The sequence below is a fragment of the Neovison vison genome, chromosome 5, assembly GCF_020171115.1.
Source record: "Neovison vison isolate M4711 chromosome 5, ASM_NN_V1, whole genome shotgun sequence".
NCBI lineage: Eukaryota > Metazoa > Chordata > Mammalia > Carnivora > Mustelidae > Neogale > Neogale vison.
In genome coordinates this window covers 155,656,013-155,671,213 of record NC_058095.1, presented here as the reverse complement: position 1 = coordinate 155,671,213, position 15,201 = coordinate 155,656,013, and the positions used below count along the sequence as shown (strand labels likewise).

Sequence of the window (15,201 nt, the reverse complement as noted above, 5' to 3'; positions counted from 1 at the left end):
TCTATATAATCTCTACAAAGAAATAATAAACAGGGGCTCCTTGCTGGCTCAGCTGGTAGAGCCTGTGACTCTTGGTCTCTCCTCAGGGTCGTGAGTTCAAGCCACACTGGGTGACAGCTTACTTTAAGAAAAACAAAAAAGAAAGAAAACAAAAAAGAGGGGCACCTGGGTAGCGAGTTGGTTAATTGTCTGACTCTTTGTTTTGGCACAGGTCATGGTCTCTGGGTTGTGGGATCGAGCCCCGAGTCAGGCTCTGCGCTCAGCCCCAAGTCTGCTTGGGACTCTCTCTCCTTCTCCCTCTGCCCCTCATGCTCCTGCTCTCTCTAAAAGAAATAAATCAATCTTAAAAAAAAGAAAGAAAGAATAAACAGTTACAAAAAGGACTAAGGTAACTGTAGCTGCGTATTAACATGGAAAGATGTCTATAACAGATTCAGTGAGAAAAAGATGCAAAACCACTTTTTGTTTAAAACAAAAATGTATAGATGTGGTTACATACATTAGAATATGCAGAGAAAAAATGTGGAGGAGCAGAAAACAAAGCAGTTGTTTCTGGGGATTATGTGGGATATAAGAATTTTGTTTGCAACTGTGTGAGGATTTTTATAATTAAAAAATGTAAAGAAAACACAATGCCTTTTTGTCCATTCAGATAAAAAACGAAATCCACTGTTTTAGTTGATGCTTCTACTGTACTGAAAAAGATCATATTTCTCATTTTAATTCTACCTTGGAAATAAAGACTATCCCTTAAAAAACGTTTTCAGGCCCTGTATATACTTAAAATACGTATGAATTCGTCTGTAACTGTAAAGAAAATAAATTGTTAAAAGTACAAAATTCTGAGGAGTCAATAAAATTTTATATAAAAACTAAGCTGAAAAACTTACGCCGTATACTCATAAGGAAGAACAGATTCCACTGAATCAAGCCTGTTCACGAATAGTTCTATTTCAGCCTGAAAATGAAGGAACACAGAATTAGAATGTAAATAAACAGAGATCAAAACTTAAGCTGTGCTTAGAACTGAAGAAGAATTTGACATGTTTGAAATGTAGAATTTTATAATATTTAAACATTTTTCCTATAAATCCATTCACTGAGTAGACTTATATGCAATTAAATTACAACAAAATAGTTTTTTTTAAAAGATTTTATTTATTTATTTGACAGAGAGAAATCACAAGCAGGCAGAGAGGCAGGCAGAGAGAGAGAGAGAGGAGGAACAGGCTCCCTGCTGAGCAGAGAGCCCAATGCGGGACTCGATCCCAGGACCCTGAGATCATGACCTGTGCCGAAGGCAGCGGTTGAACCCACTGAGCCACCCAGGCGCCCCACAACAAAATATTTTTAATAGTTGCAGTAATTGCTTTAAAGATTTATTTATTTGAGAGAGAAAGAGAGAGAGAGAGGAGGAGAGTGTGTGCGAGCAGGGAGGGGCCGAAGGACAGGCTCTGAAGCAGACTCCTTACGGAGTGCGAAGCCTCATGCAGGGCTCATCTCTCAACCCACAGGATCATTACCTGAGCTGAAACCAAGATTCAGAAACAACTGACTGAGCCACCCAGGAGCCCCTCTTTTTGTTTCCCCCCAATTTTTATTTATTCATTTATTTACTTATTTATTATTTTGGAGAGAGAGAAAGAAAAGTATATGAGGATTAAATGAGTTAACATTTATCAAGAACTTCAGTGACTAAAACAAGAATTGCTAATATATTTATTAAATGAATAAAGGCAAATGAATTTAATGATATTCAGAATACGTAATGCCTAAACTACACTGCTCATCTGCTAAAATAAATCCTCACCCAATACTGCTGATATACGTGGAAGATAAGACACTAGCCTCTATACACAGCAGTAAGAACAGTACAATCCCTAAAACTGTAAGCAAATGAAATTACTCAATGGCAATCCTATCTCAAACATATACAAAAATTAAACTGTGTCTCCTTATATAACATATTCTTTGTCATGAGTTATTTTAGCTAAAAGATAATGGGACACAACATTTAGGCATTACAGAATCCTTGAATAATAAACACAAATATAAGTAACTGTTGTGAAGGCAAAATTCCCAGTTGATGGCTTACTCTGCCAAAATAATTTTCACTAATTATAAGGGGTCAACACTATTATGAACACACTTCAGAATCTAAACCCCCTATTTAATATATCTTCTTGAAGACTGAAGAGTCCCTAAAAAGCTAATCCAGTTCACATCTCTAGATTTCTTTCTAGGAAGGAACACAGCTATTATATTCTATGGAACTTTCTAGGTTTTGAGTTTCAAAATCTTTAAGTGCCACATTTTCATCACAGAAGTTAAATCCCTTGTGCCACGATTAAAACTATCCTTCCTCTCAACCTCAAAGTGATCAAGAACAAAGACTTTTTTTCAAAGATTTGATTTATTTATTTGACAGAGAAAGATCACAAGTCGGGAGAGAGGCAGGCAGGGGGCGGTGGGGGGGATGCAGGCTCCCTGCTGAGCAGGGAACCGAATGCGGGACTCGATCTCAGGACCCTGAAATCATGACCTGAGCCAAAGGCAGAGGCTTAACCCACTGAGCCACCCAGGCGCCCCAAGAACAAGACTTTGAAGCTAGGTTGCCTGAGTTCAAATCCTGACTATGACATTTACTAGCTGTGTGATCCTAGGTAAGTTTCTTCACGCAGTTTTTCCTTTGTAGAATGGAATAATAACCCCTGCTTTGAGTGGTTTTGAGAAGACTCAAGAGCAGTGCTTGGTACAAAGCACTAAGTATTTACTGTTATGCAACAATGAAGCAATGATGGACATATTCTTTTTTTTTTTTTTAAAGATTTTATTTATTTATTTGACAGAGAGAGATCACAAGCAGGCAGAGAGGCAGGCAGAGAGAGAGGAGGAAGCAGGCTCCCTGCTGAGCAGAGAGCCCGATGCGGGCCTCGATCCCAGGACCCTGAGATCATGACCTGAGCCGAAGGCAGCGGCTTAATCCACTGAGCCACCCAGGGGCCCGATGGACATATTCTTTCTTATCTGCACTGTCAAATACGTGGCCATTTGTCATTTAAGATGTGGTTAGAGCTAGGGGCTCTGGGGTGACTCAGTCAGCTCAGTGTCCAACTCTTGATTTTGGCTCAAGCCATGATCTCAGGGTTCTGGGGTCAAGCACCATGTGGGGCTCCACGCTCAGTAGAGTCTGCTTCTCTCTCTCTCTCTCTGACCCTCCCCCTACTCAACTTTCCCTCTCCCCTTTAATATCAAATTCCCATTAAATTTACCTTATCTGTCCACTTTTCCTAATGTGGTGAAGTAGCTTCACATTTTACTCCTAACAACAAAGGTGTTAACAAGCATATGTTTTAGCCTTGCTTTGTGATCTATAAGGATGTCTATATCATCAGGGGCTGCCCACAAATTTTTCCAAAACAGTTAACTCCAAAGAACAATTCTTGCAAATCTTTCACCTAAAAACAAAATTAATTTTTACACACAACACATAAACAAGTAGGGAACACAACTTCAGTCTGGAGGCAGCATAGCACCAGATTGCTCAATTTGTTTCAAATCCTAAATTTACTCTTAATAAAATGTGCTTTTGATCAAGTAGCAATTTGGAATGTGAGAAATATATGAGGTGATAATAAAACAGTTAAGAATATAGAGGCTGGTCTATAGTTGGTACACAACAACTATAAGGTAAACGATTAAACAAATACTGCTACTATTACTATTTCAGAGAAAACAGACATTCCTGAATCTGAGTATTTATCAGCGTAAGGATAACCTTGAGGGCCTCTCCACTCCCATAAAAGGACATTAAGACAACAGTCTTCTGATCCATTGTTTATGCCTATTCATTACTCTTCCCTATTAGTCTAGGGAAGAGGAAGATGGTAATTATCAAGCACAATTCTCATAATAACCTTATAAGCTAGGGATTCTTGCTCTAAGACAAGGAAGTAAGTTCAAAAGCTAGACTGCTAACTCAAAAAAAAAAAAAAAAAAAAGAGAGGAACTCAAGTGCCACTACCATCGCTTTCAATATCTGCTGCTCTCAGTCCTCTACTTCTCTTCCTTCTTGTCTCTTCTGTCATTTTTCCACACTCACCTTTTACAGAAAAGTCAGTCCATCAAAAATATCACCACTAAGTTATGGACCTATATCTACTACTCAGTGAACTAATCAAAACACACTTTGGATATTCAATTCATCCTGACTATTTTTGTAGCACTTTCATTCCTCCTTTAAATTGTGAAAATCTGAAAATTTAAGAATTATTGTCTTACAACATGCTAAGGAATGCAAATTACAACTAACGATATCTTTAACAAAGAAGAGAGCAATTTATAATGTATTTGTAAATATGCTACATTTATAATACTCCATATTTTAAATATCAACTCTTACACTGAAACAAGGAAATTTCAATGATATTTTAAGCCTTGTATGGACACCTGAGTGGCTCTGTTAAGCGTCTGGCTCTTGGTTTCAGCTCGGGTCAGGGCTGTGTGATTGTGAAGGCTGCTTGAGATTCTCTCTCCCTCTCCTGAACCTTCTCCACTCACCTGCATACATGCGCGTGCGCTCTCTCTCTCTCTCTCTCTCAAATAAACAAATAAATAAATGACTAAAACTGCTTTAAAGAACAAGATCCTTGTAATATGGCAGTAGAGAAAATGTTGAAAATTGGAAGGAGAAAGGAAATGAGACCACTAGTGAGTTTATGTAGTTTAATGAAAGGCAAAAGTATGCTACAGACATCATGACATTCATCCCTAAAAATATAAACACATATGCAGATAAAGTGTATAGGAAAAATATAATCAATTGTTGGCTCTAGAGGTCTAGATGGATATACAGGTGATCATTATACTATTCCGTCAACTTTACTGAATTTTGAAGACCATCATAATTAAAAGTTGGAAAAAGAAAGGGCTTTAAAAAAACAACAGAAGCCAAATCAAAGCAATACGAAATAAAGACAAAAGAGTAAAATTTAGTGGGGAAAGCTGTTCTAGAGTAGGAAAGGTAACTGCAAATTAAGTATTAAGTAGGAGGAAACAATATGCAATGTACATGAAAACTGAAAAAAATAACAAAAAATCCTGAACAACCATGAGAAAATCATTCACTCTACACATTTATTTAATGGCCACAATACTAGACATTATGAAGTGATATAATAATACAAAAGACATGAACACTTGCCTTTGAAGAATTTCTAATCCAGATGGAGAGACAAGACATACATTCAAGAAAGTAAAAGAAGAAAGTGACAAAGCTATTTATAAATTCTTGGGTAGTTACTAAATCCCAAGGGATTTAGGTTTTTTTTTTAATAATTAAAATAGCAATGTGCTATAAAAGGACATATTTGTTTTTATGGTCACTTTCCACCAAATATCTTTATTTCCCATCCAAAAATTAATTAAGTACATCTCCTTCTGGAAATCTGCCTTAAATAGAGTCAGTCAACTCCAAAATATCACTGACATAACTAAAAAGAGCTTTAAAGGTTACTTACTTCACATTCCTGCTTTCAAAGTATCCCAAACCGAGTTATTACAAGCATGGAAAGTTGTTAGCCACATTAAGCTTTTTAAGGAAGTTATAGACAAATCCTAAAGCAAGACTGGAAATTCTAAAGCAAGATTTACACAAAAGACTAATTAAATCTCACCCTAAGAAATTTTTTTACGGAAATGGTTTATTTAATTTAGAGTGTTACGGTCTCCCTTCTAAATCCTCCTCCTCCCAGATGTACAACTTTTTTTCTAGTCCTAACCTACCCATTCTACATCTGATCCCAGCTTTGGTCACAGCTACACTTTGTTTTACTGCTTTAAGCCATGTGTACCATGCCACATGGCTGCATTTTCCCATTTCCTTGTTCCTTTGTTTTTGCTTTTATTCCACTTTACCTGCCATCACATTGGTTCCAACCACAACCACAACTGGTTTTCGAGGTAGAAAGAAACAGAGAAGAAATGTGACTCTGAACAAGAATCAAAGCAAGTGACAAAAGGCTCTGAGATACTAAGGCACAGCCATAGAAAAGGAAAACTATGGACATTTCAACTGGTTAATACTAGAGAAGTCTACTGTGGGAAAAATTCCGAAGAAGGAAATCTTAACCCAGACACAATAAAACAATCCCAATGGAAATGCTGGGAACTCATAAATGTATGTTCATGAACTCTAAGTTATCCCCTTCTATCCCCATCTCACTGAAAAACAAAATTTCAACTTTAGATTGTATCAAAGAAAGGAATAAATATAAAATCTGACTAGTTATTGGGGAAAGTATGTGCTCTGGTGAGTGCTGTGAATTGTGTAAGACTGAGGATTCACAGCCCTGTACCCCTGGAGCAAGTAATACATTTTATGTTAATTTAAAAAAAATCTGACTACTTAAAAATTGGTTACAAAGGTTAAAACTGCACCAATTGTGGACGTGAAGGATCACCAGCAGCCAGGGACCGCCAGGGTGAGGCAGGAGAGGCAGAGAGTATGCACAACGGAAGACCCAGCAGTACCCCAACGGGGTATGACAAGCTCAGCCTTCAGAATCAGGCGCTTTGGAACCTGCATCTCTGCGTCACCACTTACCGGTACACACACTTGAGAGAGTGACTACGTCTCATTCAGCTTCAGTTTCCCAACTGACACATCACAGGATTGTTCTGAGGCTTAGCTAAGGCACCCACAAGGTACATAAACTGTAGTCTTTATTATTATCATTATTAGCATAGGAGATAAATAGGTTTGAAAGTTGAGAATAAGGGCAAAGAAAATATATTTTGAAAGGTTCCTCCAAAGCCTTTCATCAATACTTAGTTAATTTTAATGGCAACAGAGGAAGACCTTATAACCTCATAGAGCACATTTGAAGTAACTACGATTCACTATGACACTTACTAAGTGGACACGGATTTAAAAAGTACAAAGATGAGTAAGAATTAAGAGCTTCAAGAACTGGACTCTAAGGCCCACAAAGCACAGAACAGTCTAGAATTTATGTGTGAGGGGGCATAAAGCACATGTCTGTAGCTCTGTTTCAGATGTTCAAAAATACACCTTTGGAAGGACTTCCCTTTGTGGACAGCCAACAGCGGCAGGACAGTATTTTATCCATACTGACCCTGCTTGCTTTCCCAATCCTAGCTCTCAGATCCACTATCATGAACAATCTCATTTTTAAAATAATTTTATTCAAAAAATTTCATTTCTGAAAGCGAACTTTCTAAGCTCCACATACTTTTTTTCACAGCAAAGTAAAACAATTGTTGGAATGTGAATTTATCATCGTTAAAGTCATTCCAATGCCAAATTTCATATTTGAAACATTATCAGTAACCCACACACACTAATTAGTTTCCAGAAGCTAAGACTCAATCTCTTATTCCAGAGAAAACTCTGGTAATGTGAAACTAAACACCACTTAAGTAAATATATATCAATTCTATCAATAAGTTCAAATATAACTGTATTTTTGTACATATTTCAAAATCTTCACACTATATCTATGGTCAAATTAAAACAAGTAAAATACACTGTTCAAAGCAATATTTAGAAATGGGTTTTCTTAAATTTTACTTTTTCCATATTTAGAGGCAACTGCTCCCAAAACAACAGACACATAATTTATTAAACATTTCTAAACATAATTACCAAGAAAGAACATTTAAAAGTACTACTTTGGTAAAACTGTCACTATAATGGATGACATGATACTATACCTAAAGCCTTATGGACTCCACCAAAATACTATTAGAAATAATAAATATATTCAGTAAAGTTGCGGGACACAATATACAGAAATCTGTCACATTTCTATTCACTACTAACAAAGTAGCAGAAAGAAATTTAAGAAAACAATGCCATTTACAAATTACACCCCTAAGAATAAACTACCTAGAAATAATCTTAACAAAGGATGTGAAAGACTTACACTCTGAAAACTATGGAGTGCTGATAAAAGAAACTGAAGACGACACAAACAAATGGTAGTGATATATCATGCTCATGGATTAGAAGAATATTGTTAAAAAGTCCATATCACCTAAAGCAACCTACAGATTCAACATAACACCTATCAAAAAACCATTAGTAATTTTTACAGAACTAGAACAGAAAAACCTTAACTTCATATGGAGCCACAAAAGACCCTGATGAGCCAAAGTAATCTGGAGAAAGCACAAAGCTGAAGGATTCAACAATCCCAGATTTCAAGATATATTACAAAGCTATAGTAATCAAAACAGTATGATCCTGGGACAAAAACAGACACACAGATCAATGCAATAGGATGGAGACCTCATAAATTAACCCACACCTATATGGTGAATTAATCTACAACAAAGAAGGCAGGAATTTATAACGGGGAAAAGACAGTCTCTTCAATAAATGGTGCTTGGAAAACTGGACCACTTTCTTGTACCATACATAAAAAGAAACTCAAAATAGATTAAAGATTTACATGTGAGATCTGAAACCACAAAACTAGAAGAAAACACAGGCAGTGATCTCTCTGACATCAGCCTTAGCAATATATATATATATATACGGATATGTTTCCTCAGGCAAGGGAAACAAAAGCAAAAAAACCCTAATGGGACTACACTGAACCAAAAAACTTTTGCACAGCAAAAGAAACCATCAACAAAATGAAAAGAAAACCTACTGAACGGGAGAAGACAGATCTGATAAAGGGTTAATATCCAAAATATATAAAGACTCATAAGGTGCATGGGTGGCTCAATCATTAATCATCTGCCTTCGGCTGAAGTCATGATCCCAGGGTCCTGGATCGAGTCCCCCATCAAGCTCCCTGCTCAGCAGGGAGCGTGCTTCTCCCTGTCTAACCCCCCATCGCCCCGGCTCACGCTTGCATTTGCTCTTTCTCTCAAAAATAAATATTTTTAAAAAGAAAAAAAAGACATCATACAACATAATACTAAAAACAAAATAACCCCATTAAAAAATGGCCAAAGGACCTGAATAGACATTTTTCCAAAGATATCCAGATGGCCAACAGACACACGAAAAGATGCTCAACATCACTCAGCATCAGGGAAATGCAATCAAAACCACAATGAGATACCACCTCACACCTGTCGGATTGGCTAAAATCAAGAAGACAAGAAACAAGTGTTGGCAAGGATGTGGAGAAAAAGGAACCCTTGTGCACTGTTGCGGGAATATAAACTGGTGCAGCCACTGTGGAAAACAGGAGAGAGGTTCCTCCAAAAATGAAAATATCATACAATCCAGTAATTCCACTACTGGGCATTTACCCAAAGAAAATGAAAATGCTAATTTGAAAATACATATGCACTCTATGTGTACTGTAGCATTATTTACAATAGCCAAGATATGGAAGCAACCTAAGTGTCCACTGACAGATGGACAAAGAGAATGTGGTAAACACGGGCGCACACAACAAACAGAAATACTACTCAGCCATAAGAAAAGAGTAAGAGCTTGCCATCTGCAACACTATAGACGAACCTAGAGGGTAGGATACTAAGGTGGTAAGTGAAGTAACTCAGACAAAGATAAACATTGCATGATTTCATTCATATGTGTAATCTAAAAAGCAAAACAAAAGAATAAACAACAACAAAAAGTGCAGAAACAGATCCATAAATAAAAAGAACAAATTGGTGGTTGCCAGAGGGGAAGGGGATGTGGTGTTGGACAAAATGGATGAAGGGGGGTGGAAGGCACAGGCATTCAGTTATGGAATGCATAAGTTACAGGGATGAAAAGTACAACATAGAGAATATAGTCAATACCATTGTAATAGTGTTGTATGAGAGTTGTAAAGCTGTCCAATTACTATGTTGCACACCTAAAACTAATGTAACATTGTGTGTCAATTATACAATTTTTTAAAAAGTATGATTCTGATTAAGTTTCCTTTTTATTAAAAAATTGTTATACATTCATTTAAACATTTTTTTAAACACCAGGGGGTATATCTTGTCATTTTTCCTTACTGGACAGGAAAGAATTTTTTTTTTTTAAAGATTTCATTTCATATTTGACAGAGAGAGACAGCGAGGAGAGGGAACACAAGCAGGGGGAGTGGGAGAGGGAGAAGCAGGATTCCCACCCACTGAGCAGGGAGTCTGATGCGGATTTGATCCCAGGATCCCGGGATCATGACCTGAGCAGAAGACAGATGCCCAACGACTGAGTCACCCGGGCGCCCCCGTAAAGAAATTCTTAATCTTTCATCCAAGAACACAATCTATACACCAAGCAGTAAAAAAGTGGTGGATGTTCTGGAGAGTTTAGTTGTTAGATCTGAATTCATGTTGACAAGCCAACAATTAATTGAAAGTTAAAGGCAGCAACGGTAAACGCACTCATCAGCTATTCGCCACCACAACGCCACTCAGCACACTGCAGACCGGTCTAAAGCTAACAGCCTTCAGCCGCTAACTGAAACGATCAAAACTCTTACGAGGTAGATCAGAACTGCACATTTTACTCTGTGAAGATCTATTAACTTCTAATCAGGGCTTTATTCTATTTATTGCAGTCAACATACTGTCCCTTGATTTTAAGGAAGTTAAATGGATTCTAGAGGAAAACACCACCACTGTTCAATCCTTTTATTACTATGGTTTCAAAAACTAATAACACAAGATAGATAACAGAAAAAAATTAAAAGAGAAACCTTAATAGCAACAAAAATAATAAACTGTTAATGTTTTCCATACCACCACACAGCTATTAAAACAATAAAAATTATAAAATACTGTGGAGACACAGGGTATCATATAGCTTAAGGCATTATAAATCAAGTCTAGCTTTTTTTTTCCCCCAAACCTATCTTTTTTTGTTTTTAAGATTTTATTTATTTATTTGACAGAGAGAGATCACAAGTAGACAGAGAGGCAGGCAGAGAGAGAGGGAAGCAGGCTCCCTGCTGAGCAGAGAGCTCGATGCGGGACTCGATCCCAGGGCTCTGAGATCATGACCTGAGCCGAAGGCAGCGGCTTAACCCACTGAGACACCCAGGCACCCCCAAACCTATCTTTTTTGAAAGAAGCTTGGCAATATTAAATAGAGCTATAAAATTGCTTCTTGCCTCTGACCTAGCAATTTTATATTTGAGAATATATAAGTAATTCCTGCTAAATACATTCTAGCAAAATTATTCATAACAGAAAAAAACTGGGACCAATCTCAATGCCCTACAGGCAAGAAACTGCCTATATGCAGTTAAACAAACCACAGTATGGTAATAGAATAAAATATTATTATGGCCAATAAAAACCAGTAAGAATGTGCACTATGTTAATATTCAAAAGCATGTGCCTGTAGTGATAGTAAGTTTAAGAAAAAAAGGAACCCACAGAACACAGTCACAGTATTTACAAAGGCTAATATAAATATCATAAATCAGAAGTTAGAGCAATATAAATAGTATTTTATGTTTAATGGACTCCTTTTTCTCTGCCAATAATTTGGACATAAAATAATTTTGAAAGGAGAAAATGACCAAATCCTCAGGGTTCTTTTGATTGTCTTTCAATAATATACATAGTGAGCTAAATGCAGGACACTGTACACGTAATGCCTACATTATAAAAATTACAATGCTGATGACATACTTGTTTTATCTCTATACTAATAAATGTTTTATAATATCACAACTGACAAATATTGTGCTTCTTCGCTAACAAATGCAAAAAACACTTTTCAAGGGGAGTAAATAATAAGCAAATAGGATTATCCCTATCTTACAGATGGAAAAACTGATGGTAACAGTATCAGTATCCTACCCAATTCATCCAACTCCTGATTTCCTATGCTAACAGTAGCTTCTGGAAATTTTTCCCATTCATAACATTTTACTTTTCATTATTTATTTTAAAAATAATTCCCTTCAGCTCTTCTGAACAGTATATACATGACTGTCCTCCTTAAATACGAAATATGAGGAAAAAATTAACACCCTGACTGAAGTAATGAAAAATTGAACTATTTACTGTTTTTCTTCTCTGAAAGGCAACAAGATACACTAAAGTTTACTTTAAATTTTCTATCCCAGTTAGTCAAATTGTAGGGAAAAAAATGCTAAAGGTACATCTTTCTGCCCTTCTAAGAGTTGTTTCCATTGACCAAGAGGTGAGAGCAGCTAGTAACAAAGATGAAATCCAAACATTTCAGAAAAAAACATTTTGCCTTGTTGTTTTATCTCTATAGCTTTGAAAATTAAAAATCCCAAAAGACTCCCCCAAATTAACCACAAGTTAACTCGGAAATAGCTACTTAAAGGCCCTGTGGAGAAACCAAAAATCATCTAAGAGGCAGATCACCTGTGAATTTCACTCATCTTCATTTTCCGAAGTCCATTCCAAATGGACTTCCTTTCCGCAGCTTTCCCCTAAAGACTCCAATCCACAGATGTTTCCTCGTTTGTGTTTTAAAGCACTTTGGACATACATCTTTTATAACGTATCAGATTTCAGTAATCTGTTCATAAACTTATGTCCTTTACTCTGAGGTCCCTCAGAAGACAGGAATACATTTTTTTGTCTCTAAGGCACCAGGAATACAATACAAGGTTGTCGTTAAATTTAAAGACGAAACACCAGGTTTTAAAGGTTGGTTACTGAAATATTTAACAGAAAAAACAGTGTGCTTTCAAGATCAGCTCTCTCTTCCACTTGTAAGCACGATATATTCTTTCAATCATAACTCTCAAAGAGTGAAAGCTTCTTGCACTGCAGGGTACAAGAGCTACAGTATGCAAGTGGTAACTGCTGACTTGAGTAAACCTTAAAGATCCTTAGACATTTTGAGAGATCCAAGATTTTAAAACAAACTGTAAAATGCTATGAAAAATTTAATAGCTTATTTAATGCCCTAAAATAAGCTTGAAATTCATAGCTACAGTAAAGCTAGCAGTAATAAAATAAACACCAGCCTTTAAAAATAAATCAAACTCAGTAAATAAACCTATTTATAGACTGTAAAAGTTTGCCGAATGATTATTTGAATTGTTAAAATTATTAATGGTTTCAAAGAGATCCTCACGCCCCAATGCTAAGTGTTAGCAACTTAAAATAATTATGTAAATCGTGATGCTCTGTATCGAATAACCTAACAGTAAATGACTTATGACTCTTCACTAGCAGTTAAACTGAAAACCTTGCCTGTAAAAATTGTAAGGGATCAAAGTTTTCAAAATTTGCCCTAGGAAGAAAACGCGTTTCTCCTGTCATCTGCTTTTTTTAAGAGTTTAAAACACTCTCTGAAAAACTAACCGATGGGCTCGTGTGCATTTTTTGCATGTTAAAAAAAAATCTTAACTTAAAAGATAGAAATTAACGGTCCCAACTATTTTTTTATTATAAATTTCTATTTATTTATTTGATAGAGAGAAATCACAAGTAGGTAGAGAGGCAGGCAGAGAGAGAGGGGGAAGCAGGCTCCCTGCTGAGCAGAGAGCCCGACGTGGGGCTCGATCCCAGGACCCTGAGATCATGACCTGAGCCGAAGGCAGAGGCTTAAACCACTGAGCCACCCAGGTCCCAACTATTACAGCAATCTTTCTTTCTTTCTTTTTTTAAACCAATGCAGTTTATGCGGTTCTGGGTGTTATAATTCACAAATAAGGAACGAACTGCTAAGCGTTAAGCTACAATACCAATGTCCCAGAAACAAGCTCTCAAAACCAACCAGGAGTTCCAAGAAAGTAGAACAGGACGGGAGGCAATTAAATAAAAAGTAACTAGAAGACCTGGTCGTCCACTTCTCGGAGTGCGTGACACAGGGCTGTGAGCGAACACGCATCCGTGGAATGCTTGCTGACCTGCATGCACCCAACTCCAACAGAGCGCCATACATACAAAGTCCCTGTTTCCAGGCAAACTAAACACAGCTGCTCGTGCTACCCGGACCTCTAGACGGGAAGCGAGCCTGAGGCCCACCGAGTCCCGCAGAATCTACCCTCAAAGGCCGTTCCAGAACCTCCGACTCACGGCCGGGCCGAACCCAAGCACTTCTCGGGACACCAGACCTATCCCAGCTACGCCCCCTTCCTCTCGGACCTCAGCTCCCCGGGTAAAGGAAGGCTCCCCTTCGGTTAGAGCACTCAAGGTCCGCCAGGCCTCACCCACCTTACACTCGTCACTCTTTTTTTCTTCTTCGCAGAAGTTGACGGGCGCCAGGCCGGGGAGGTAGAAGGCGGCGCCCGGACGCGGGCCTGGGGCCGCCTCCAGCAGGAGCAGCACCAGTAGCAGCGGCCCCGGCCACCGAGGTTGCGACAACGCCGGCAGCCTCGCGCTCATGACTGCTGTTTCGGGGGAAGCGCAGCCGAGCCGAGGGGCTGAAGAAGGGAAGGAGGGACGGGCAGGCTTGGAGACGACTACAAGACCGCGGCAGCTGAGGAAGGACGGCTCCGCCACGGACAGTTCCGGTTGCGCTAGGAGACACCGCGGGTCCCCCAACAGAAACCGAAGCGGAGCTCGACAGAGCATGCGCAAAGCCGCCTGCACATGCTCAGTGAGAGGGGCTGCTAGCCCCGGGAGGAGTTTCCGGGAGGGAGCGTGGATGAAATCCACTTTCCAGGTTTTCAGCCGGCCCACTAGGTGGTTGCCTGCTTCTGCGTTGGCGGTCCGGTTCCAAATTCGATCTGGAGTTCCCTGGGGGCGTCGGGGAGCATCCCACTGCCGGGCTGGCGCCCCCAGCTCGTCTCTTTGGTTCAGGTTTCCATAACAACCGTGAGGTTTCCTCCCCACACTGCCCGCAGCACTTCGACCCTTGTTACAGAGTTGGTGTTCCACAAAGTACCTGCTGATGGAAGCGGCGTCGGCGTCGGCGACGGGAAGTTCGGGAGACACCTGGTTGGGATCAGGATACGGAAAAAAAGGGGAAAGAACTAGCCAGAAAGTATCAAATACTCAGGTGTTTTCACGGATGGGTTCCAAGTATTGGATACCATGGGACATTCTTGAGCGACACGGTGATTGCACAGAATAAACAAGATCTCTTGAAAGATGAGTGAAAGTGAGGTGGGGAGAAAAACGGGAGTAGGCGAGCGGAAATATAATGTTGACATTTCTTTGCAAAGGAAGACAGGCAAGGGTTCTGTGAGGAAGTAGTTCTCGTGAAATACCAATCTGGTATGGTCCCCTTTGAGCAAGTTTCTGACACTTTCTTTATTGAAATAACGCGATGACCGT

The 15,201-nt window shown here is 38.7% G+C and overlaps 1 protein-coding gene across 1 annotated transcript in view; it reads right to left on the bottom strand.

Annotated features, from left to right (window-relative positions):
- Positions 1-14,476, bottom strand: part of TM9SF2 (transmembrane 9 superfamily member 2) — a 58,358-nt gene extending 43,882 nt beyond the window's left edge. The window contains exons 1-2 of the mRNA XM_044250028.1: positions 14,137-14,476; positions 891-958 (exon numbers count right to left, since the gene is read on the bottom strand). Coding sequence (XP_044105963.1) covers positions 891-958; positions 14,137-14,307 — 239 coding nt within the window. The 5' untranslated portion in view covers positions 14,308-14,476. The remainder of the gene's footprint in view (positions 1-890; positions 959-14,136) is intronic.
- Positions 14,477-15,201: the final 725 nt, after the last annotated feature.